The 26,447-nt window shown below is 41.8% G+C and overlaps 1 protein-coding gene across 4 annotated transcripts in view; it reads right to left on the bottom strand.

Annotated features, from left to right (window-relative positions):
• The window catches only part of usp25 (ubiquitin specific peptidase 25), a 31,108-nt gene extending 5,456 nt beyond the window's left edge, over positions 1 to 25,652 (bottom strand). The window contains exons 1-21 of one of the 4 annotated variants that reach the window (XM_034607471.1): positions 25,432 to 25,652; positions 18,989 to 19,066; positions 18,673 to 18,820; positions 18,347 to 18,485; positions 17,529 to 17,691; positions 14,120 to 14,206; positions 12,179 to 12,316; positions 11,343 to 11,419; positions 11,114 to 11,187; positions 9,763 to 9,914; positions 8,183 to 8,310; positions 7,973 to 8,068; positions 7,649 to 7,813; positions 6,505 to 6,743; positions 6,280 to 6,350; positions 5,949 to 6,177; positions 4,990 to 5,250; positions 4,452 to 4,591; positions 3,094 to 3,267; positions 1,519 to 1,614; positions 423 to 601 (exon numbers count right to left, since the gene is read on the bottom strand). In XM_034607471.1, the coding sequence (XP_034463362.1) occupies positions 423 to 601; positions 1,519 to 1,614; positions 3,094 to 3,267; positions 4,452 to 4,591; positions 4,990 to 5,250; positions 5,949 to 6,177; positions 6,280 to 6,350; positions 6,505 to 6,743; positions 7,649 to 7,813; positions 7,973 to 8,068; positions 8,183 to 8,310; positions 9,763 to 9,914; positions 11,114 to 11,187; positions 11,343 to 11,419; positions 12,179 to 12,316; positions 14,120 to 14,206; positions 17,529 to 17,691; positions 18,347 to 18,485; positions 18,673 to 18,820; positions 18,989 to 19,066; positions 25,432 to 25,638 (3,041 nt within the window). In that variant the 5' untranslated portion in view covers positions 25,639 to 25,652. The remainder of the gene's footprint in view (positions 1 to 422; positions 602 to 1,518; positions 1,615 to 3,093; positions 3,268 to 4,451; positions 4,592 to 4,989; positions 5,251 to 5,948; positions 6,178 to 6,279; positions 6,351 to 6,504; positions 6,744 to 7,648; positions 7,814 to 7,972; positions 8,069 to 8,182; positions 8,311 to 9,762; positions 9,915 to 11,113; positions 11,188 to 11,342; positions 11,420 to 12,178; positions 12,317 to 14,119; positions 14,207 to 17,528; positions 17,692 to 18,346; positions 18,486 to 18,672; positions 18,821 to 18,988; positions 19,067 to 25,431) is intronic. The other 3 variants (XM_034607472.1, XM_034607473.1, XM_034607474.1) reach the window with 3 other exon arrangements.
• Positions 25,653 to 26,447: the final 795 nt, after the last annotated feature.

The raw sequence follows: 26,447 nt of genomic DNA, 5'->3' as shown, positions 1-26,447 counted from the left end.
TGGATTGAGGCCAACAAGCGTAGTTGAAAAGTTTTGAGAATTAGTAAGGAGCGTTACACATTCTAGTGACATGAGCATCACAATATGACTGGGGAGGGAATCTTGATATTTCCCAGCAGTATTAAAAAGATCATTAGTGTACATGTGTGTCTTAGGATTTGTGCTGGAACAAAAGACAGAGGCAAGACTCATCAGAAAGCAGTGTCCGGATGAGACACGATCACTGACGACGCTGCGGTAACGTCAGTAAAGGTCTCTGCTACCCTCTGCTGGTCATTTTAAGAAGTTGACAGTATAAAAAATAACTTCTAGAAAGTGACAAAGTTTAGGGCACCCACTGGAAAAGCACTGAATATACATGATATATAAGACTTTTTTTGTAAATACAAGGTTGTGGCATAGTGTAACAGAGTCTGAGCTACCTCTCATCAAATGCCAGGTTCCTGTCAGCAAACTGTGTGAGCAGAGTCCTCTCCAGAATTTTCTTGGGGGCCTGGTTTTGGATGAAGTAGACGATGACGTGCTGAAGTCGGTAGTCATTCTCAAGTGATGTGTCCTCTTGGGCGAATCTCAGAAGACGAGCATACTCCAGCTTTATGGCCTGAGCAAAGTGACAAAGTAGTAACGGTCCATGGTTAAATCTCTGGAGGTTTAGGAGGTATGATCATGGACACTTATTTACCTGCTCTTCAGTCAAGACCTTTATGATAAACTAAATTCAACTTTTCTTTCCTATTCAGCTACTTTATAAAGGTACAACACACTTGTCATTTTAGACTCATACTTGTGCAAAACATAAGTACTGCAGGGGCTAAGATATGCAAAACAAAATCTGCTCCAACGCGACACAAATAAATACACAACTGTCTGAAGGGTTCTGTAAATACTGGGCAAAATAACAAACGATCTTCTCCTCTGTTTGGGGTAAAAAAGTCGACAGCTCAACAGAAGTTAGATGCCAACACACAGAAAAGCAGATGCGTCTCCAATAGTAAATGAAGATAAAATATGTCAAATATTGAGGGTTGGACACACATTCACTTATTGATATGCAATCTAATTATAAGAAGACAGTTCTTCCTCAATATATGGCTACTAGATGTTTGTATAAACCTGGACTATTACCCTTTTGCGTCTCTATACGTTGTCCCATCGAACAAGTTCTTTGCAGAAAGTTCAGAACACAATGATTTTGTTAACCTTAAGGCTCAAGACTGTATTCGGCTGATTTCAATACTCTAATGTGGCACCAGGAAAGAGAAGCAGTTTAGAGTACAGCACAATATTACAGATACATTTCTACTTGTATCTTCCGACTCAAGAATTGAAAAAAAACAATCACCTCTGAACATAGGCCAATGTTATTATACTACTGTGCTTATAAGTACTTATAAGTATTTATCTAGCGCACTAAGAGAAAGTAAACAAGAGAACATCAAAGAAATTGAATGACATAAAGGGGAAGGCAGGTGAAGGTGGAGATGAAATGAGGGACGGTAGAGGAGAGATGGTGTGTACCTTAAAAAAGGCTGCCTCAGGCCCATTCTTTTCATGTATGCAGCCGGATTTGCCAATGGCCATTATTATACCCTGCATGTTGGGGGTCATCATCGCCTGCCCAGGGAGCAGGAACCATGTTAAACAAAACAAAAGGTCCTTGGGACGAACCAAGCAAGGCCAACGTCTAAGTTACGTGCTCTCAGGCACTACAGTAAAGCATACCATAGTCAGGGCATGCCAGGCATCACTCAGCAGTCCATGCATTTGTTAGAGTGACAACTGTGAGAGACAGAGACGGCCGGTTCAATGGCAAGATGCACAATCCTCACAAGGATAATGTGAGAAAACCAAGGCAGCAGCATGACAGCTGTGTGTGACCCGTAACTAGAAGTTCAGGGACATGAGGGAACAGGCTGGAAAACTCACTAACAACAGCAATTGTCTGCTCAGAACATCGGCCCTGTTCACACCTGGCGTTAACATCCATCCACATGTGATCCGATCACAAATGGACAGCTCTAAGTAGGACAATTCAGACGTGGTACTAGAATGTGTCTCCTGCGACCACTTATGATCAGAGGACAACGTCACCAAATGTGGGTTTTAGGAAGATGCTTTCTTCAGTATGTTTGTGTGTGAGTGTGTGTGTGTGTGTGTGTGTGTGTGTGTGTGTGTGTGTGTGTGTCAGTGTGAGAGGGAGACAGAGAGAAGGGCTGAGGAAATCAATGCACTGTGCACATCAGTGTTGGGCGATCTTCACCTCAGTCACATCGTCCTATCATCGTGCAATCGCCAAAACTCGATATTGCTAGATGTGGCTGCGCGCAACAAAGCAACAAAATATCTAATCGCAACCAGAGCAAATCTAATCACAAGCAGGAGCTAAGAGTGCAAGCGAAGAGTTTTGAGTGAAAGGATTTCAAAATCTGAACGTTAAATCAGTAAATCCAGCTCTCAAACTGAAAGACCACACTCTTGAATAAATATTGGGGGGGGGAAAAACGTATACATTCACGTTTGTACTTAAAGCTGCCCACTTGTGAACGGATCCCCTGAGACACAGTTTCTGAACAGGTCTGAACACTGTCATACTGATCTTCAAATACTGATATGAGGCCAATTTCAAAAGATAAATAAACTATGATTCCATAACTGCATGAAATCTGTGCATAATGTAATAAACATCTCATTACCTTTTGACTACAGAAAATGGTTTGATATCAAATTAAAACAGTTTATTCATAACATGCCATGACAATGTGTTCTTGGCTTTTTTTATTTAACTGTGACTCATGTGAAGAAACAGTTCCTGAGATTTCTACAAAAGGTCAACTAGCCTTTGTGCCAAGATGCAGACTGGCTCGAGAAGAGACTTTTCACACAAGGGTCGAACAGAACTGTCAAGAAAGAGGTCAGTCTGGTTGCATTGCATTTTCAGCCTCAAGCCAATCCAGAAATCAGTCCACATAAAGTGTCAGATTTTCTCAGGTGTGAAAAATCTTGAGTAGAGCCATGTGAATGTATCAAAAAGGCACAGGCGTCTCAGCACATTGCACAAAATACGGCGAGGAGTCATATCTGTGCAAGAGCTACCTCGTCATCATACCCCCCCTCTTCTGAGTCAATGACAAAGGTCCCCACATTGGGAATGGCCACCTCAACGGTGCGCTGGCCTGGGGACTCATCCTCCATGACCAGGTCAGGAGGAGGGGTAGAGGGGTTGCTCACCTGGACCTCAGGCTGAGGGGAAGTGGGAGGGGGAACAGACTGTAGAGAGAATGGGACAGATGAAACAGGAAGGATAGAGAAGTGATGCAAAGGCAAGGAACATCAGACAGAGAGGGAAAACTGAGATATTGGCAAAACAGTACTGAATGAATAAACTCATTTAATATCTGAACACTAAAAAAATTCAATGGGGTTTACTGACTGACTTAAGCTTAGTTTATGTTCACCAATCCTGTACTTGTGGACGGCAGAGTAGAAATTATATAATTTCCGAAAAACTTCCACTTTTTGCATGTGGGGCCAAGTCACTGCACCTCCAGTATGAGTATGAAAGAGAGGTGTTGAGTTGACACAACAGTTGGAGCGTGCACTGACCAATCTGCCAAGCATATCCACATATTCTCTCTGCCTCTTGAAAAGAGAGCTTGACAGATAAAATAGCTTAATCCTCGTTCAGACTCACAGGTAACACTTGTGGAAATGGTGGTGGAAACTTGAATAAGCACGAAAAAGGGATTAAAAGGATAAATTCACGTCTTCCAAGCTTAAACTTCTATATGTGTAAGGAAATATTTGTTTTGTTCCTCCTCTCCCTTCCTATTCCTATCCAATTCAAATGTTAAAATGGGAGAGCAAATCCACAGCTCAAATGGATCGGTTTAACCTGCATTATATTTTTTTGCTCACTTGGGCGCAGTGGAAAGACACTAAACCCAACACAGACATATTTTCACCTTTTATGTTGATATGATGGAATTTAACTATCATTCATTTGCGTCATGCTTTTAGCTCTAGTTTGGTCTCCACCAGATCTTAAAAAATAAAACGGACTTTTTGGCTGTTAACTTCTCTGCTGGTAAGGCCGTATGTGAATTTGTCCGTCTGCTTATAAAGTTGTAAAGTTGCCAGTGAAGAAAACCCAATAGGCTGAAAGACCCGATTAAGGTCCATAGTGCTGTAAGTCCAGCGAAGATTGTCAGTGAAACTGTCCCCACGATCACGTCACTACAAGTGACACCTTTCACATTCAAATTAAACTTGAAAATAACATTCTAAAGAAAAATGACACCTCACCCATGATTAATTCAAGGTGTAAATGATGAAAGAGGATGGAATGAAATAATACAAAATCCTGACTAATATTTAACTGAAGACAAATGGACATGATGGGTGGCAACGACTTGGTGTGAGAGTGGTGCACGGTGTCTTTATATTTCACATACAGCGTTTAACAATGCTTCAGGGCTTCTCTCCTCTTGCTCTGCAGCAGCTCTACAGATGGCTCTCTCTGTGTCCTCCTGCAGGTGTTTGGAGTCGTTTGTGGGTGACGGCTGCTCCATGTACTCTGGCTCCTGCTGGGCCACTGTGGGAGGACAACTACACCATCAGAGCAATGCAGCAATACACAGCTCTTCCCATTTCAACTCTTCTCTTTTAACACAAGCATTTTCTAATCACTTTGTCTGTCATCCACACAAAGGTCACAACAGCAAAGTGCAAGTTGTAAGGGTTTCTGAATTAGCGTGAGCGTGGCTCCATCGGCCTAGTGGTGAGTAGAAAATTAAGAATTTTCATTGTTCGTGAACTATCTCTTTACTTCATTAAATTATTATTATTTTTAGTAGTGGATTAAAGTATTAGAAATGAATATTGAATTAATTTGTCCCACTGTAGTTTCTTGTCTGCATCGCCTTGATTATTAAACTGACCACTACTGATTGATTAGTATTGATTGTCAGTATCCTGAGGGTCATGACTGACCGGTGTTGTCTGGAGGGCTTGATTCAGTACTCATGGGCTGAGGGGAGGAGGAAGTGGTGGAGTTGCTGGATGCTGCGCAGGCAGCAGCGGCCGCAGCGACCATCGCCAGCTTCTCCTGCTGGGCCTTGCGGGCCTGCAGAGTGTCCCACTCCTCAACCTCCTTGTCAAACAGCTCATTGTCCTCCTTCACATAGTGCTTCAGGTCTGGAGGCAGTTTGTCCATGCCACTGAGTAGCTGTCCCGTCTCCTTATCAAACTCCTCTGCAAAGACAACAGAGAGAGACAATAAACTTATACGCTCTGCTGCAAAACATGGAATCAAAACTCTGTTATTATCATTACCTCTCAATAAACTGAAGAAGTTTTTTCTTTCAGAATTAGTCTTTTTCATTTTCAGCAGCCAGTCTGAGCTGGTCAAGCAACTACAAACTGTCCTACAGAGAAAAAACTAACTCATTGGAATCAGCTCTACTTACTTAATTGAATTGATTGTAGAATTAAATTGACAAGAAGCTCAAAGGTAAGGCATTTTTACATATGAAAATATATGAACACCAGTGAGGAAGCTGACAGAATTACTATTAGAAAACAAATGAGGATAAAATAAAATGTTTGAAAGATTACGATAATTGAACTCTCGGCTATGTTGTTGAGTTTAAACTTCATTTGCAGCTTTTTAGCAGAAACACTATGTCGTTGACAGCTGTACTACCCATATCCATATGAAACTCAACTTTTAGCCTGTATATATTTATATTTGCGCAAATTTAGAACTAACTTCCTGTTAGCCTGTCTACCTTGAATGGAGAGATTTAGCTACTGGAAGTCAAAAAGTCAAGAGTTACACTCAACAGAAGTACTATAATTGTCCTTCATAAGTACATACAGTATGAAGATAGCACTCACACCACAAGATACATATAAATGCTACAAACAGCTAATCTTAAGTGCACATGTACCTTCTATGAGAAAGGGCTTCTTGTCGTTGATATACATGAGACAGTAAGCACTGGCGTTGCGGTAGCCTCCAAACGAGTCCCTGACCAGCTCCTCCCACGACGACTTAGTGACTGAGATGTCATTGTACTTCATCCAGCAGCGCTGATGTGGATCGTAGATATAAGCCCAGTAGTGGCCTGCATTGGCCTGGCCTTCATGGACCAGCACTGCATGAAGCCGGTATGGCACCTGTAATAACATAAGAGGTTTAATACGCTGATTTATAAATGAAGCACTCGATATGGCTTTTTGCATCACAATTACGACTGATTACAGAAAACTGGTGCTCACCTGCATCATAGATTTGTCAGAGTACATAAGCTCTATGGTTCTGTGGATTCTGTTTATGCTGCCCTGCAGATCTGGTGAGAAAAGAATCGTATACAATCTATTTGTAAGTGCCAATCTAAAGTTTACCTTGATGTTACTCAGAAAGTGATGGACAAGTAAATCATGCTGAAGGAATCACAACAGAGGAAACATTAGGGGCTGCAATTGGAAGGCAGGTACACCTACCACGGGTGTCATTTTCCACTTCGCTCCTCCAACGATGCAAGCAGCCCTCAAGCACCCTCAGCTCCTCCTCTGAGATGTGCCGCGGGGCAGGGTGCATTGGCAGGTCAGGAGGAAGTCGGGACTGTGTAAAGGGTTTATGAATGGGTACTCTCTGTTGCTGGGCTGCAGTAGAAGCTGTGGGGGGACCTGAAGCAGAGCCTGAGCTCTCTGGGGGGGGCAGGGACTCCTGCTCGGCTGTGCTGCAGGTTAAAAAACAAGGTATAAAAATAAAACCAAAATACATACAGAAAATGGGTCTGGGCCTATGTTAGGAAAAAAACAAAAAATTTGAACTTCTTTGAATATTATCATGGTTGAGGGGGGTCAAAGCTGTATGGTTTATAAATACTAGACAGTGTGTGACGAGTAAAAAAAAAGATGACACTGTTGAAAATACTTTGTTCAATTAAATTAAATCTAAAAAATACTGCCTGATGTAAGAATCACATAGAAATGTACAATGTATATTTTAAAACTTGTTGTATTCATTAGTTTTCTTGTATTTTGAGTTTTCTCTTAAGTACCAACAGAATCCGTGAGTGGCCTGCAATCTGTGATCGTCATGTTGACTAAACCACCCCCCCCAGGTCAGTCATGTACCCATTTGCCTTACTGAGACATGATTCTGCAGCTAAATTCATGTCACATAGTTCCCTCTTTATTTCTGTCACTGTACACCGATGACATAACTTTTTTGTGTGTGTTTTCGGCCCCTAATATATGACTACTGTCTCTGCTCATTGTTCTTTCAGTTGTCATCTGCTCAATTCCAACAGCTGGATTTAAGATCTGTGCTGTTAAGCTGTACTTTTCACACTCGGGTGACATGTTGTGTCTATAAATAAAGCAACAGGCAGTCTTAAGTTTAATGGTCAATTCAAATTGTGCACCCATTTATGAACAGGTGGCATTCATCAAGTTAAAACAAGCAATTTATGTTTGTGCAGTGAAGACTTTGCTGAATCTGACTTGCAAATTTCCCTTTTGGATTACCAAAGGATTATAATTATCTATTGGAACATTAACACAGGCAAATGAAAAGAGGAAATTCAGGATGAGAATACAGAAATGTTCTTGCACAAGGCCCATAATGTTTGAAACTTACCTTGGTGGGGGCAGCTGTTGTCCTGCTGTGCCACCGGGGGGCACTGATGAGTCAATGTCCTCTACTGGGGAACTGCACACAGGCTTACTGGAGGCAAACTCCATGGCGTACTGGAGGACATCTGCCAGAGGAAACCTCTTGGGGCCTGAGCCATAACTCAGATACCTGAGAAGGACCAGAGAGAAACAGCGAGAGTCACGGGATGGAAGCAAGCACAGGGGGAGAGAAATAAGAGAGGGGGGGCATAATGAGCACTGTCAGGGAGAATTTACTCTCCATGGCTCTTGTTGACTGTGGCTAAATACAGAGGTGGACAAGTGGTACCTCTCCAGTCGCTGTTGGAGGAGCGTCAGATGCTCTTTAAGCCTCCTGATCTCCTCCCTCTTGATCCTGGTTATTTCCCTGTTCCTGTCCATGTACCTAACAACACAAAGATCACAACATAGGTTTCAGTCTTAAAGAGATTTGAGATGTTCATTTACAGCCGAGGCAAAGATTTTCCATAACACATTCCAGTGTTATTATTTCTGTCACCTGTCCATGTAGAGCATCGAGGGGAACTCCAGCTTGTTGTGGATCTTCTCAGGTCGTCCTAGTGCTTGGTTGAATTCAAATCTTGACAGTTCAAAGGTCAACACGGGAGGGAGCTCTGTGAACCAGTGCTGAAAGAAAATGTTGATGTTGAGATAAACTTTCTCATGTTTGACTCTAGTGCACGGCAAAGATATTCTGCCCTTAGTTTCAGTTAAATGATTATACTCCACTCTAATTGTCATTCGATTTATTTGGCTGCTGATTTATGTTGCAGTAAGACAATGTAGAGGTTCTGCTGTGGCAAAAAAACAGGGGGGACATGGAATAATGTGGGGAGGAGCTTGCGAGGCTTGTGGGCAAACAACAGCAGCCAACAAAATTGTAAGTCAGATTTGTTTTTATCAAACTTTTCACTGTCATTAACCTCTGTCATTGTACTTAGATGCAACCAAAGAGCATTTCTTCTCTTGCTGCAAGGTTATTAAACAATATAAACAAAAAAGGTTTACGAATGAGACATAAGTCCCACCCCCTCTCAAACAGGCTGGACATCGAGGAGCCTTTAGATTTTGCTGGTCAAAAGTTCAATCAGACTGAATTTTACACAAAGCAAAGGTCATTTCATGACAGGAAGCAAACGTGTCTCTCCCTGATCCACTTAGACATGGAAGGTAAATGAATTTTGGCCTGATCCAGATATTTGAGGACATAGAAATTCCCCTGACCACTCTCCCGGAGGAAACCCTGTATGCCTGCATGATCTGAATGGAGCATCACTCCCTCTCAATCCTTGTGTCTGATGCTCCCCCCCCACATACTCATGCCTGGTGCTTTTCCAGAGGGCTGGGTGCCATACCCATCTGTGTACTTGCCTGTTAATTAGCTACACCCAGCTGCTGAGGGACAGGGTGGGCAAGGCCACGGCTAACCAGAGGTCAGACTCAGAATAGCAAAGGTGTCACATAAGGGCAAGAAAGTCAAACCTTTGGAGAGGATCCACCACATAATCCCATATCATTTAACCTGATTTTCTTCTCTTTAGTGCTCATGATAGGTAGTGATTAACAATTGGTTGGAGAGGTCAGAACTACAGGTCTTATACTTGTAGTACATACAAGAACTTTATTGTCATACATCTAATACAGTATATGGCAAGTGTGGAATTTTGACCTTCTCCATGCCCCTTGGATGTAGGTAATGTTGTCAGAAACCTCTCATCTGCTTTAACTAAAGTTATGAGCAAGATTTTAGATGTGATGAGCAAAAATATAATGCCACAATGCCATTAGCAGTTAATATTTTACAATTGCAATAAAATATTCAAGTATTTAAATTTTTGTTATGTGTCTAATGATTATTTTCAGCAATGTCTGCAGGCAAAGAGTTCTCTCCAATATTATACATCCCGAGATGCCAATGATAAACATATGGTCATATTAGTCATTATGTATTGCTAGTTCACTCTTGTATTACATCTGAGGATGAAAAACAAAACTTAGTTCATGTTGTATAACTTCTGAAAATGTCAGTCAAAAGTCTTTTGGACAAAACGACTGTTGTCATCCTGCTTTAGCACTGACCTCTTGTCCAGACCGGGCAGAGTTCTCTGCCGAGTGCAGGGACTCGATCTCGCCCTCAATCATTGCAGCCTCAAGACACTCATGAAGATCCTTGAAGCCGTTCACCTGCAGTGGGTACTGTCCAAACATCTCTGTGTTCTCGAACTTTTTACCTGTTGAAATACACACATACAATAGAGATGAACTGAGGAGATATGTGAGAACAAGGCCAGTGCACACCATGAGGCAGCTGTGTGTCACCTATTCAAAGCTGGGTTATAACCATAGCTGCTTTCAGACATGCACTGAACTCCAGATCTCCTGACAGCATCCGGAGAGAGGCTGGAACGCAAATAACAAAGTCAGAGGCTTCAGACTTTCTCTGCGAAACCTTCTGCCAGGCCACTAGTAAAGACTCCCATTAGATAAAACAGCAGGAGATTCTCCAGGGGAATCACTGGGAGTGAGTGGGTGCGTTGATTACGTTTCTAACAGACATGAAACTGATAAAAAACAAAGAATACAAATATCTCCAGATGAAAACGAGGAGCCATACAACGACGATGTCACCGAGATTCACAAGCTTTTGGTGATACAGACTAATGCCGGTGTCGATGTGCTGTAAACAAAAGCATGTGATCTTCCCAGCGGAATTCTTATGCTATGTCCTGCCTCCTGCATGCTCTACCCAGGCAACACCCCTCGCCAGAACTTTCTGGTGATTTTTGTGGTTTTGTGAGTGTGTCTGACCTGAAAAACAATCTGCTTTTAATATGTGAAAAGCAAAGTTCAGACATTCTCCAGAGTTCCTGTCTGAAAACGGCTCATGTGAGAGAGAAAGATACAGAGAATCACATGCACCATATAGGAGAGTTGGAAATGCGAGGAGCTTAATAAAAGGTAATTACAGCCACTTCACTCTCGTTTGAAAACAATGTGATTTTCAGTTGTTCGGCAGTCACTCAATCACAACTACATAAATGGCTGCACGTAGCTCCCTGATAAGACCCCCCTCCCTTCCAAAAACAGAAAAAAAAAGAGGAGAGGAGTTGCTAGCGGACATGCAGATGAGGCATTAAGGTCATTTTATGAGCAGCAGAGTCCACTGGCTCAGCTTTTGGTGGCTCTGGGCCAGTATTGTCATGCATAATAAGCGCAATGTCAATCAGCCGTCAAGGTCTTCCACAATCAATGCAACTGCTCTCCTCTTTTACATGGACCACATCTCATTAAGACAAGGTCACTCTTCATTACCAGGGGCAAGAACTGGCTCGCTTTCTGGCTGCTGTAATCAGAGCATCCAAACGCGTAATCTTGCTGTGATTGTTTTATTTTGTCTCTTTATTGGTTTTAATTTAACACCTCTTCTCACCTTCCAGGACGCCCACAGCAAGGAAGCGACCATAGAAAAGCTCCACCATGGGGTTCTTTGGTTTCTCGCCCTCCCTGACAACAACAAAAAAAGGTGGTAAACATGAGGCATCTCAGATTCAGTCCTTACATGTGAAACTGACATGTGACTCTGCTTGAGAATTCACTCCTATCACCAACATAGATTTGTGTATGTACTACTGTATATCCATTCTTCCCACAGTGGTTACCTGTCTTCTTCAGCCTTCATCTGGAAGGCGTCCTCCAGCCAGTCCAGCAGTTTGTGGGTGAACTCGCTCACATCCTGCTGTTGAGTAAAAGAACATACAAAGACATACTTATAACAAGACCAATCACAGTACTGCCTTTGGGACATGGAGGTCAAAGAGTTAAACTACAGGACTTAGCTGCACCTGCAAGCAAGAAAGTCCAATCAGTCAAATCAATGCCACGTCTCTCAACTCCTAATATTCACAGAGCCTCAGCTACGAGATGACTGGTCTTTGCGGAGTTCACGGATTGCTGAACTTCAAAGGGAACCTGAATACCCTAAGGCCACTCTCACATAGACATCACTGCCACACGGTAATTCAGGTCAATGCCTATATCCAACCTGACTAATACTCAGAGGAGCGACATGGCTAACGAGCACACAGGCCAGAGGGGTGGCCTCAGTTAACCTCTGCAGCGACACTGGCTTCAGTTTAGTACATTTGTCACGTGTGTCTACAGAAATTATTCACATTCCTTTAAGGGGCTGTGTGTACAAATTGTCCAATTGTCCAATTCATACCTAAAAGACAAATAGGGTTAAGTCTAGGTTAATATTTTGACTGTTTGAAATTAACATACTTGCATATTTCCACAGTAAAACTGCTAAATTGACTGAAATAACCATTAGAAATGTCTAGATAAGTAGACAATTCATTTACAACTTTTCAAAACTACTGTGAGACATTTCTTTACATAACAGAAGACAATGACTCTATACCAGTTAAACTGGTAAATGAAACAATAACACATATGGAACATCAGATAAGAAACAGTATGGCAGAAAGAGGCTTACCTGCTGTGACTCACTGGACTTAAAGGCGTCTTTGAGGATTTCCACAGCTCGTGACGGATCCACATATTTCCTCTTGGACCCCACCATGAGGGAGAAGAGGTGCCTCAGCTCCTGCATGAAGGGCAGGTTTCTGTGCTCCTGGTCAGAGGAACACAATCAACAATTTAGAGAATCAAATCTGTGTTCCTCATCTCAGAAGGGGAGAGAAGGCATGCACCAATGTTTTACTGAAAACAGAGACGTTATCTGATGTTTTCAAATTAGTTACGCTATTAAAATTCAGTGATAGGCTTTTATAAAGATAAAACATTATCTCTAGTATGATAATTGTTGAGGATAATGATACACCACAGCATGGGGATACACTAATCTGACCTTTTCAGTCCTAATACTGATTTTAGTGCCTTGGGTTTAAGTATTGTCAAATACAGAGAACGGATCATATTCCGGTGTTTAATTAATAAGCTGTGTGCATCACTGTGTGAAAGACTGGTATCATTCTTCTATGTGTAAACAGTGATTCCCCTTATACCAAGCTCCCTCCATGCTATGTTGGCTTTCCTTCTTATAAAATGTACGGTGTACTGACGCACTGCTGACGCCTGATATAAAACTTGCACATAGTTGTAAACACAGTATAACATATAGTTAAACTGACTGGATTAAGCCTATAGCAAAGCCCTACTGCCACCAATCCCCAATGTTGTGGTTTGAATCAGATCGGTATCTTATATCAGTATCAGATCTGTGCATCTATACTAAAGCACTTAGTTGCAGGCACAACTGGTAAGAGGAGAGCACACCCATGGAGATGATATATGTTATATTGTGTATACAATGTATAGTATTCAATATTTTTAATTGAGGGTTTAGTTCTTCAAAATTTGCCCAATTTATTGAATTGTTTTTGGAGTATACCAAACTGAACAGACATTACAGTACAGTCAAAGCTTAAAATATCACTAAAATGCAACACCAGCAATACCACTTCAGCAATTTCATTTAAAACCACACGATGGGGAACAAAAGTCATCTGGTGAATGATGTATGAGTAAACACTCTATTTGTCATCCTTTTCCCATTTAAATATAATGCATTGTTGACATTAAAGAGCCATGGTGAAGCCCGTAGACCAAACTGTAACTGTTAACAGATTTGTTTTTTTGTAAATACACATTTTCCAAAAGTCTTGCAGTGTCCCCATGGTGGCAGTGATATTCAGAGCTAACAAGACTTGGCAGTGTATAGTAACAGCACACTTATTTTTGTGCTAGTGAGTCATGGATGGTGATGTAAAGATTAGAATCTAAGCTCTGGTCGTCTCATACTGATAAAGTAAAAGGTCAGTGATTAGGACTGAGGGAACTTAGATGATGAAGAGACGACTGCCCCAAACCACATTTCCCCATCTGAGGCTTAGACCAGATTAGTGACAGGCTGCTAACCCTATGGTGAGCAACCCTGTAGAGAAAATATGGATGAAAAGAAACATGCCGAGAGCTGCTCTGCCAATATACTGTAGCAACGACTGTGATGAGACAAATTTGAACATCTCATATTTGAGAAACTCCAGGCTCAATCAAAACGTTCTCTGTCTGTGTGTTCATTTCTGTCCTGGTGGGGATATATCCAGGATTTATCAAGAATTTCACACCAGCTGGCACTTCTTGTCCCTTATAAGCAGTGAGATAAGTCAACTATCAGGAACAAACACTAAGCTCCCGTGACCTTAGGGCATGATCAAACAGCTGCTGGACGAAGGCTCACAGCTCTAAGGGTCAAACCCTCAGAGCCAAAGCATTGCTGGCTGTGATAGGATATAAAAGGGAAGCTATGATATAAACAGCGTGAAGCTGCCCACAAATACACCTGAACTACAAAGCATTACGACTTAGTTTTGGATTGTTCATTGTCCTCTGTGAGGACAGGGGGGGGTCTTACCTTCTGGTTGCGGGGCAGGTCATGGACTCTGGCTGGTGGAGAGTAGTGGAGCACCAGCCTCTGGAACTCAAGCAGGTTGAACAGAGACTGCAAGTTGAAATGAGATAAAAAGAAAATATTTTTATTTTTTACACATAACAAAAACTATATAAAATGTTTCACTTTTTACACCAGTAACAACTTGGCTCACTATATTAACCCTGGTGCCGTGATGTTTATTTTCTGCTACGTATGGGAAGGTAAACAAAACAATTTGTATATCTTGTTATGAATACAGAAAGTTGTTTACTCGTGTTCTTGTAAGTGCAGCAGGGTCAGGTTCAAGCAGTGCCTTCTTCTCAAGGCTGGGGGTTACATTACACACAGCAGCCAGAAACCATGTGATGGCGTATCCAGTTTTCATCTGGCATATTTCACCTCAGGTCACATTCGAACACTGATCCCACCAGTGGACAAGAAGCATTATGACATCATTTCCAGTATTTTTCATCATATAACATTTGGTTGACTCTTATCCACAACCACTTAGATTAAATCCCTCATGATCCCTGACTATGGATTGCAAAAGTCAAGTCGACAGTGTGTTTCGAATGTTTCCCAAAACTTAAGAAAGTAGGTGTAAGAGCAAAGTACAAGAAATGGCAAAAAGCCAAATTGATAAACAAAAGGGATTTTAGAGGAAAATGTGGAAATGCTCTTAAGAGAAAAATTTAATTAGAATTTAAAAAGATTGAAGTGGATGCGTCCAGGATGAACAGGATGGCTGACAACAAGGGAGAGACCTTGTGACGGCAAGGAAAGAAAGCTGATTAGAGGGAATAGACCTCACTGGGGCTGGCAGGTTAGCTTCCCATGCTGGCAGGATCCGATACGAATTGGTATTTGGAGACACCCACTAATGGCTACGAAAGCCATTAAAGGAAAAATACCCCCAGAGTCGGTGAGAGTGGGGGCAGAAGACGACTCACTAAAAAAGGACCACACGGCTAATGACCCGGGAATAGAAACGACAAAAAGGAAGGCAAGCACAAAACAAGAAGCTAACACAGCAAAATAATCTGACAGGAAGCTCCAGGTGTCTCCCTGTGGCTGAAGGAAATTACATCGGCAAAGGGCCTCAAAATACACCAAGGAAAGAAAAGGTGCTTGATTAAAAGAGAGCCAGGATCTTGCATTGCTCAGTACTTTCTAAGAAGCTATTCAGGTCACTCGAGTGAAGTCCAGCGACCAGACTAAACCCAGAGTTCGCAGGACATCAGACGCCCCTGTATCTTGAAACCTTTACAAACCAAACCAAAGTTTAACTGGCCTGGAGCTTCAGAAAAATCTAAATGGGAGGCCATCAATGCAGACCTAAGCAGTATCCTTGAAGAGCTAAAGGGCACAGTTGAGACGAAGCTTGAGAGGATGGGTAACATCATCTATGACTAAGGAGCGAAACATTTTAGAGTGACACATAGAAAACCGATAACACCAACAACGGAAATCAAATCCAGAAGGCAGCTGGAAATAGATCGCTTGATACAAGAGAGGAGGCAGCTTAAGAAGCAGTGGAAGAAAGCCTCAGAAGAGCAGAAGGGGGGAATAAACATACTCCAGGAGAACATCAAAAGCCAACTGACAACCTTGAGGTGAGCACAGAACAGCTCAGAAAAGAAAAGAACGAGCAAGAACTTCTTTCTTTGAAAACCCCTTCAAGCTCGTGAAATCTCTCTTCACCACAAAGAAGGTAGGAACCCTGAGGACCTCGAAGCAGGACTTAGACGAGTACCTGGAAAAAACACACTCTGATCCAAAGAGACATGATCCGATAGCAAATCTCAAATCTATCTGAAATTACACCCATCGAGCAGCCAGAGTCCCAAATGGATGTGAGCCCTCCAAAATGGAAGGAAGTGGAGAACACAGTGAGCGGGCAAGAGTGTCATCAGCCCCAGGCCCATATCGGGTATATAAGAATGCTCCTGATGTTCTATGTTTCTTGTGGAAATTAATGAGAGTGGCATGGGGGAAGCAAATTATACCCAAAGCTTGGCACAGAGCTGGAGGAGTACTGATACCAAAAGAGGAGGAATCCTCAAACATCAGCCAATTTCGGTCCCTATAGTTTGGCCTGTTACAACGACTGATTTGGCCACTTACAGTATTCGGCGTTCCCCTCACAAGAGTTGAGAACATGGAGAGAACGATCAACTCCTAAGTGAGAAAGTGGTTAGTTCCAAGATGTCTGAGAAACATCGGCCTGTATGGACACAGCATCCTCGAGCTGCCTATCTTAAGTCTTGTAGAGAAGTTTAAATGGGCAAAAGCAGCACTCCAGCATGCTGACATTGTGGGCCACAATCAGCAGGAAAGAGGTGGTTTGGGCCTAGGTCAGAGTAGACCCCTGTGGAACAAGGAAACTCCTTCAGAGTGGCGAAAATAGGTAGTACCTGAAATCCGGAGTCGGAAAGAGGCAGCGAGATGTGCAAAGGCTGTCACTCACAGCGGCTTACGGTCACATATTATCACTACCACCCTAAGACCAGACCTGATACTTTGGTCCAACACCCTGCATGTCGTCTACTTCATAGAATTGACAGTACCGAGCGAGGATGCTGTTAATGAAGCGAACGAGACGAAAAGGCTGCGGTATGCAGACATGGCATTTGAGGCAGAGCAACGTGCCTGGAAAGCAATAGTTTGCCGTGTGGAGGCTGGCTGCAGAGGTTTCATTGCAACATCCACCATCAGGTCGCTCAAGATCTGGGGATCCATGGACAAGTCCTGTGCCAGACCATAAAAGAAACATCACACACTGCAGAATGCTGCAGCCAATGGCTCTGGGTCAGGAGGAAAGATCCCAACTGGGCCCCAAGATGCTAGGGACATGCACCCAGGTCTGATCAACCTGCGGTGGGACTGCCTTAGAAGTGGTTGTCTTGGGATTAAAAGGCCGAAACACCTGATGATGCTAAGGTACACAACTGAAGATATGTCCCTAACATCTGATAACATCAATTGGTGGTAGGCATTAATTAGTGTGGTAGAACATACAAGGGATATTCAGTGTTTAGTTTAAAAAGGCATAGAGGTAATGATGTCTGATACACATGGCTCTCATAGTACTGCCATACAAGCCAGTAGCCAGTCAGATTTACCTTTAGCCTCTTGTGTACCCTCAAGTTCGGCCTGTATCATTGATTACAAGGCCAAAACACTTGATGACACGAAGGTGCACAACTGAAGTTCTGTCCCTAACGTCCTCTGGTGGCTGCTTACACCTGCTAACATCCACTGGTAGTTGGTAACTTAAATTGTGAAGAAGTCCTTCAAATGTAAAAGGGATATTCACCATCTTGTCCTTTATTCTAAAATATCAAACAATGCCTTTGATTATAACGGCATGTGTGTGTATGTGTGTGCCCACCTGAATGACAGCACTGAACCAGCAGGTATTGCCAACATTTTTCAGCCCCACAGGGCAGTTGTCTATCCTCTTCCTGTCATGTGGGTTGGGTGAGTCACTCCATACTTCTGTGTGGGTGCGCTTCAGACTCGCCTTGTTCTCTGCTATGCTGGCCTCCAAAACTCTAAAAAGAGAGAGAGGGAGGGAGAGAGAGAGAGGGAGAGAGAGAGAAAAGGCATCAAGATGCACACTAAAAACATGTTTTTAGGCAATTAAAATTTTTTTCACGAAACAACACAAGACCCATCTCTGCAGGATTTCTTGCTTTATTTACAAGTTAACTTTTTGCATGTTTTTTTGGTATTTCACAGCAGGATGTGCCGTTTTATTTTCATTTTTCGTTTTTCTGAGCCCCTTGTCACTTCCAAAGATGAAATATGAACACAAGTCATTTAACTTCTTTTATCTTGTGCTTCATCTTGTGCCTAAAAACAAATCTGTTACAGTGCTCCTCACCTGATTGAAGATTGTGTTCAAAAATGTTTTTCCAATATGCCTCAAAACTTCTGTATTTTAATACCTATTGTTGTTTAACACATTTTACTTTTCTGTACGACAAATCATTTGACTATTCAGGAGGCATTATTTGATTTGAATTCACTATTACCCAACACAAGCGTAAGTAAGAGATATTTTCTTCACACCTTGGACAAAGATGAAGACAATGTAGGCAGTGAGTGTGGAAATTTGTCCAAAGCTTGTACCTGTCTTTTTTAACACATTGAGTCCAGAATTTATTGGTGTATTTGTTGTTAAGTCATAAATGCTGTAGAGCGAACCTGCTGATGGCCTGCTCCTCGTCAGTGATGCCCGTCTCCCTAAATGCCCGGCTGGACTCCTCCAGGCTGAGGGCGATAGCCCTCTGCAGGTCATCTTTATCATCCCCAGTCAGGTCAATGACATCTGCATCAAGAACACACACACACAGACACACACTCACTTGAACGAAGCATTCAAAATGCCTTTCACATTTATTTATGTCTTACTGTCACTTAAACCAAAATACAGATATTTTGTACAGACAGAGACTTATACATTTCTTTTTCTTTTAATCATCCCTGTGAGGTCTCTAGAACATCTGTGCCAAGAGTTAAAGTGAGCTGCTCACTTGTGTCTGCCTGGCTGCCCACACTGATGTATCTGTCGCTGGCCACCTGGGATGTCTGGTAGTAGGTTGCCTCATCTTGCTGAGGGACCTTCGCATTCTTCTCCGTCAGAAAGGCTACAGCCTCGGCCAGGTCTCCATTGCTCACCTGCAGCAACAATTGGTTCAGGAAAATATTAGTTGGATGTGAACACAGGAAAATTAACAACCAGGCCTGACTAGAACTTGAATATGATTTCAGTTTGAGTTTGCATGTACACAGTATTAGTAAGTGTCAACTGGGATATTAGAGGTTGTAATGTGTGTGATGATGTACCTGCAGAGCCTGCTGAAGTAGCTGAACGTCTGTGGTTCCTGTGATCTCCCTCAACTGGTTTAGTAGAGTCTGCTGATGCTAATGAAGCACAAGAGAAGAGAAGGACACAAGCAGTTCAGAGTAGAGCATGATGGAGGAGCAGTAAGTAGTTTAGAACAGGTTGAGGTTCTTAAATGCAAAAACAATACAAAGAAAGCACAGCTTTTACTGTAAAAATCCAACATTTCCATATAGTTTAACTAAGCCTAAATGTCTTAATTATTAATATTAAACAGATTAATCATGAAAAATGTATCAGCTCTCATTTTGATGAGTACTAAATCATTCATCCAAACATCCACAGGTTACAGATTCGTTAACATTAATATTTTTAGAGTTTTTTATTTTTAGAGTTTTTTATTTTCTTTGTGATACCTGATTATGAAGTTGGCGATGGTTAAAGGAAACAAACATTGAAAATACACCACCTTGGGATGTGGGGAATTAAAGAGGGCACATTTCGTTTGATTTCATAAACACATTAATAATAAATAAAAAAACTATTGCCAGGTTAATTGATTGTGAAAATAATTGTTAGTGGGAACCATAGTGAGACTGAACACATTTTTTATAGCCTTGATCTACTAAGATTAAGAGAGCATTTATTAGCTATTAGTATACATAGTTATGGCAAAGTCCTATTCTGTAGAACCAACATTCAACTGCATCTGGCTCAACATTATCCAGAGGTAAAGGCTGAGAGAGGAACAGGAGGAAAATAGATACTTTACCCTCCAAATATACTGTTGATATACTGTATCAACTGTACTAAAATCCAAAAATACGGAATACAATACAAAATACAGAACATCCTGTCAAGTCACAAAGTTTGAATTTGTCTTACATATCTAAATTCTTGAGGAACTGATATAGTATCAAATTAGAAGCTCTCTGTCAAATTGCTTCTCTATTGATGAGTTCACCGATGTGAACCTGGTGATGTCAACCCCAGCTGGAGTGCATGGCCTTACCACACACACAAACTGCGATGCACAGCTTGAATAAATGCACTATGAATAATGGGGGAGTGCACTTAGTGTCAGCATCCAAGGAAAGAGTCTTTAGTTTGAGTGAGAGGACCACAGAGTGTGCAGTAGGTTTCACAGGTGCAGCAGGCAACAGAAAGGAGCGTCACACTCACAACACATGGGTTGGTTCAGGACTCGTTACTATTAATGCCGGTTCTTTTCATACACCAAAGACTGATTACACAACACACATCAACGGCTACGCTGGACTGCACCACAAACAATTCTAAACAATCTTAATGGAGTTGCTCGAGCTGCTACACAAAAGGCAATGAAAGCCACTAAGCCAGTCATGCCCAGGAGCATAGCATGTCATAAAGTAGCACCACCAGCAAACAAATAACGCAGGCTGTTTCATCCCCCACAAGTTTTGTGCACAGCTCTTAAGCAGTGTATGCATTTGCTCTATGAATGAGGAAGGAAAGGTGAATAAATCTGGACTGCACCTCAGTAAAACATCAATATGCACTTCTCAAAGAAATGTGAAAGAGATGAAGTAACAAACAACTCACTAATTGGTCAAAGTGTGAACTTGTACTGACACCACATTGCCACATGCATTAAATGCTGTTAACAGTGGTAAATTGAATCCCAGTCATTACCTCCAACCACATTCTGCAGGGGTCCAGCACATTATTTGCTGTCAGACTTGCAAAATAACAGTGTAGTGATTTGGAAATTACACTCTTTATTCAACCACTAAAATGCCAGCTGTCTGGCCAAAGGGAGATAATGAGCAGTCTGGTGCACGTCAGTAATGATACCGATACGATGGTGCAAAAAAAGGAGTCAGAAGACAAGAGCATTGTTGTGCAAGTGCACAATCCAATGCATTACAGCAGAATCCTGGCTAAAAGTAAAGTGGTTTTCATTTAAGTTGGGCAAATTTGTAATTTGGGTAGATATTATGCTAAGACAGAAGAATGTTGTTCACAAAGGAGGGTTGTGAGCCTTTTTTTAGTCTGACACACCCAGAACTAGATATTCTGCACTACTGTCAGGGTTAAATTAAAGCAAATTATACAGAGCACTCACCCATACACCCCGAAAGTTGTGCCTTGGAAATAAATTCAAGTGTCTACTTGCAACGTGACACAATATCAAACAAATTAAAACTTCAAAAGTCACAAACTCGGCACTAGAAATATTTAAGTAATTGAAGATGCTAGCTCAGAAAGACAACAACTAAAGTCTCACAAATGTTAATAAAAAAAATCAGCTTATTAAAAAATATTTGTTATCGTCATCACTAGGGATGGACATTCAATTAAAATGTCTTAATCGATCGTCGGGAGAATTAACGATCGATTTTCGATTAATCATTAATATTTTTATATTAAAATTCACTATTTATAGGCTATATTAAAATGCAGTGAAAATAGAAAAAACACAGCGTGTTTCCTCATTGAGATCTTTATTACAAGATGAACAACTCTTGTGGCAGTTAAACGGGATCCGTTCAATGGTTACACTTGAAAATATGCACTGCTGTAGTCTTAAGCAGCAGAGCCAACAGCTAGAAGCCGGTGCTCATAAACACAACTGACCCAAAATAAAATAATAATAATAATAATAATAATAATATAAAAAACAATCATGTTAAACAATAACTTAACCAAAAATATATAATACTTAGGTCTGACAGGTTTTGCCAAATGTAACTCAAAACTATCAAAAATGACACTGAGTCGAGAAAGAGGGTGAGAGAGAGAGATTAGCCTACCTAACAATGAATTAGGCTAATTAACAAAGCTTCATAAAAATAACCAGTAACTCACATACAACTTCAGCACCAGCCTACTGATTTTTGTTGAGAAAGATGAGCATGTTAACATGCTCATCTTTCTCACCGAAAACACCCGCTCTGAGGGGACTGACGTCGCCGTGATACACAGGTACCTCCGTGCTAACTTGGCAAGCCTGGGGAACCTTATTCCATTCACTTTCCACCAGTCTATAGGGGTGCAATCCAGGGGTGGGGGAGCTTCCCTCAGAAAGTAGCAGTCCAGCAGTTGGTGGTTAGAGCAACTCTTTCAGTTGTGCTCAATTTTTTTAACAGCTCCTGCTTCCGTTCTTCGTAGTGCGTTTCTACCAGTCTGGTGATGGTACGTCGTGACGGAATGTGATATGCCGGTTCCAATAAGTTTATCAGTTGTCGAAAACCTTCGCCCTCAACAATACTTAAGGGTAGCATATCCATCTCGATGAACCTGCAGATCCGTTGGGTAATTTTCTCTGCTCGTTGTGCATCGCAGCTCCTCCGTGCTAACACCGAGTTGATGCTAGGTTGAGACCGAGAGCAGGATGCACCGCCACGAACCAGGGTCGGATGTGCGTTGTTGCGACTCACACTACGCAACAGAACATGCATTCGTTTTATCGATGAAAAAATAATGTCATCGACGAAATTCTTAATGATCAATTAATCGATCGTCGATTAATTATGCCCATCCCTAGTCATCACAGTAATAAACCATTAGAGCAACCACATATTGCATTTGCAACTAAGCAGTGACAAGGTCAGTCAAAGACATCAGCACAGCAGGACTTGTGTTGTAGTATCCTGATGTGAAGCACTCAATTGAACCAGGCCCAGCAGGGACGCTGTTGTGCACCTGTTTGGGACCCGAGTCCAATCCTACCATCAAGTACATGATTTTCTGTGAGTTGTCGACAGCAAAAGTGCTTTTCACAAAGTCAGTGGAGAGAATGAAAAGAAAGTTCTCACCCGTCTTTGGTGTATTATTTATGTGCTATTACTCAAACAATTTGTCTGCAGTTTACACTAGGGCTGGTGATTATATATAATTAGTACATAATTCGGGGGGGCATGCCCTTAACAGCCCTAAGAAACATATTGAAATAAAAAGAATATCAGAAATTGAACTTCAAAAAGAACTGGAGAGAGACTATGTAGTGAGAGGATCACACATGACCTGACACCAGTCAACATGTTGATGTTCTGACTTCATGAGTAGTTACTACATTATTACATGACTTCTCTGAGGTCATGAGTAAGACCACAAACATTTCCGAACTCAGCATTCATTTTGAACTCAAGTACATACCTGTAAACCTTCATGGCTGTGTCCACACTCAAACTCTCCTCCAAATCACAGTTTTAGGTCAGAATTAGAAATACTCTTCAAACATTTTTGAAGAAATATTTATAACAGTATATTACCTCTGAAGATTATAACCTTTTCCTCAAAGACTGTAATTACAGAAGGTTTAGTTATGATGAGTGTTGCTCATGTTTGCAGTGTGGGGATCGTACAAAACTCTGTTACTAGGGTAATCAAAGCATTAGATCATATTTCATGCACTTGCCACGTTTCAACCACTGGAGACAGGTAAACTTAAAGATGACAGTGGTTTTTGGTCAGAAACTGATGGATGTAGGTTTGCTGGCAAGGGGGATGGCAGGGTCAGTTCAGTGTGGGACAAGTTACACCTGTGACAGATCCGGGCCAAGTCAACCACAAGAGCGGTCAAACAAACACACACACACACACACACTTCTCCATGAGACATGTCTGGCACGGCTGTTTGTCACACTGGTCATCAGCCATTAAGTGACAACTTGTGAATAACACCACCAGAGGATTCTCTGCATGGCACAGGGAACAACTTTGAGGCTGTACAGCAGTTTACAGACAGGAGCAACCCCGTGAATCTTCTCATCGGTTCTCACAGATTTTTCCGTTTGTGCATGCAAAAGGGCTGCAAACAAAAACAATGCGGGATTAGGATTCCTCAACATAACCTCATTCCACCGTCTACAGGCCATTACATGAAGCCCTGCACCACACCCTGCACTGGTGAGGCACTCTAAAGATGGAGCACAACACAATGATGCATTGTCAAAAGAAATCCGACCTGAGCAGCTCTGCAGGCTGAATAATATGATGACCAGTTCCACCATCACCGCAAAATATCTAAAAGCACCACTTCTCTCGCCGATTAACATAATTGAGAAGTTTCAGGACAACATTCCTAATGTTTTTTGAGTTCTGCTCCAGAAACTGAAAGATAACAGACAGATGGGTAAGACAACTGATCACTATATCCCCTGGTATTTAATGGAAATAATAATTGTATCACCTAATAAAATATTTACAAACGTTAAGTTGTGTCTAAACTTGAATTGCTCAAACATTTTGTAGACTATTACAGCTCTAATTTACTGCCACTGTTGTTAATCAAGGTTTCATTTTGAAAAGGCCACACAGAATAATGGGGTTAGTGTTACACTGCTACTTATGAGTTTGAGGCATTAATGACACGTTTATTTTGGCTCCAGACTTCAAACTGCCATCGGACCATATAATCATCTTCTGAATGATAATTTGTTGTTAAGTGAGATATGTTGGATTAAGATTGAACACAGTAAACCTGGGCTGCAGAGCCAAGGTACTGAATTGAATCCAGTTTAGTTAAGCATGGCTGTGATTACACAATCTGCAAAAAATATAATTTATTTCCACGAGGACTGGCAGAGCAAACATCTCATCCACGTTTTAGCAACATCACTCAAGTGGTTACATAACTGACCAAAGCAGCGCAATGCTGAGCTTGGTGGTCGCTCAGTAAATCTCAGAAACAGGAGCCTCGGACACGGAATCGACATTTGATGTGCTTTGTAAACCGACTTATGATCAAATGTAAGCTTGATCGTTATGTTTTGCTGAACCGTCACACACTTGGCTTGCTATGAGGCCACCCAATCCCCACCCAGCCTCGGGACGCGGTGCCTCCGCCGCTGGCCACACTTTGTAAACAAAGATATCAGATACAGAATGTGATGAGTAACCGGGGAAACATTGGGACACACAAACACACGCGCTGCTTCGAACCGCACGTCACCGCCGGTGGCAGCTGACACGCCAACATGTCTTCAGTAAATAAAAGACTCGAGTTAAGAAGCTGACGACGTTAACGTTAAATCGGTCACTGCCACTTGGCCTGTATTTCGGTTGACGACACCGTTAGCTCAGCATGCTAACGCTAGCAGGAGGTTACGTGACAGTTCACGCCGACCTATGATTTAGCAAGTTAGTCGAACAACGCGACCGTTTAACCAGACTTTGCGTGGCACCGTTAGCTACGGTTGGCTAACAGCTAGCATAACATAGGAGAACGGTCTGCGCTGGAGAAGCGTTGGGCCTAGCTGCATCAAATTCACTTGCTGTTAACAAACGGTTCCTCGCCGCGGTCAATGTTTGTCCCGTAATCCCGAGACAACAAGTCAAAGGGAACCGAACTGACCACGGGGGCTTTGTATCTGTCTTTGCAGACCCCGTGAGCCCAGGAACTATGTACAGATGCAGTTGGGCTAAAGTTAGCTAGCCGCCAAGTTAGCCTGTGTGAGATTACCTTCTGAGAATGCTGCTGGAGGACATTCTGCTCCACGGTCATGGCCGGTTCACAGGGGAATTTAAAGTATTTCAACCCAGAGTAGCTAAACGCACGGGATAATGTGCACTGGCGCGATATACAACACGAAGCTATGAGGTCCCCTCCTTCATCAGCGACATCACGGGCGCCATGACGGACTGAGTACCGCAGCTCGTCTGCAGGCATGAAAACATTGCTCTTCCCAGGCTCGGATCAGGACTCGATTGCTCATGTCTGTCTCAACTGCATTTACGTCATGGATGAGACTTTTTGCAAAAATCAAGGATAATACTAATACTAATAATACTAATACTACCACTAGTAATATTATTACTACTACTACCTCTACTACTAATAATAATAATAACAATTCTGATGGTGTTGATAATAATTATAATGCACTGCCCCCATCTCTGTCTTTTCTTTTCTATTCTTTCTATCTATGCTATAAATTATTTTTGACATAATGTATGTATTGTTTTATTTTTTCGAATAGATGTTTATTTATCTATGTGTCTATTTTACGAGGTAAGTCAATTTAGCTGGTTAATATCTGTACCGAGCACATATCTGCAATGTTGTAGATAAAGCAATAAAAAATGGGTGAGGAAATAATTAAATAGATTTACTCTATGTAGTGAACATGTGTTGTTTGATCTGAATACCATGAACTCATATAAGTACATTATTACTAATACACTCAGTAAATCAAGCCCCTCTCAACATTTTCAAAATGGAAAGGCAAACGTGTTTGCAGATAATTTTATATAGAACTCAAACTAGAGAGCTGCTACAGGTGCTGCATGCAGCTTTAAATATTCATTTATGTGCTACCTTGTTAAAATGTTCAACTATCAAACATTTCAACTTCTGAGCACAGGTGAGTTTTATTGATGAACTAAATGATGGATTCATTGTTGATCCTGATGGTGGTGGCTGCTGACCATGGACTATGATTACAAGACTGCTTGATATATAATATTTCTCCTCAGATA

The sequence above is a fragment of the Hippoglossus hippoglossus genome, chromosome 14 (assembly GCF_009819705.1).
Source record: "Hippoglossus hippoglossus isolate fHipHip1 chromosome 14, fHipHip1.pri, whole genome shotgun sequence".
NCBI classification, from domain to species: domain Eukaryota; kingdom Metazoa; phylum Chordata; class Actinopteri; order Pleuronectiformes; family Pleuronectidae; genus Hippoglossus; species Hippoglossus hippoglossus.
The sequence above is the reverse complement of the archived record's forward strand: the minus strand, read 5'-3'. Positions and strand labels throughout refer to the sequence as shown.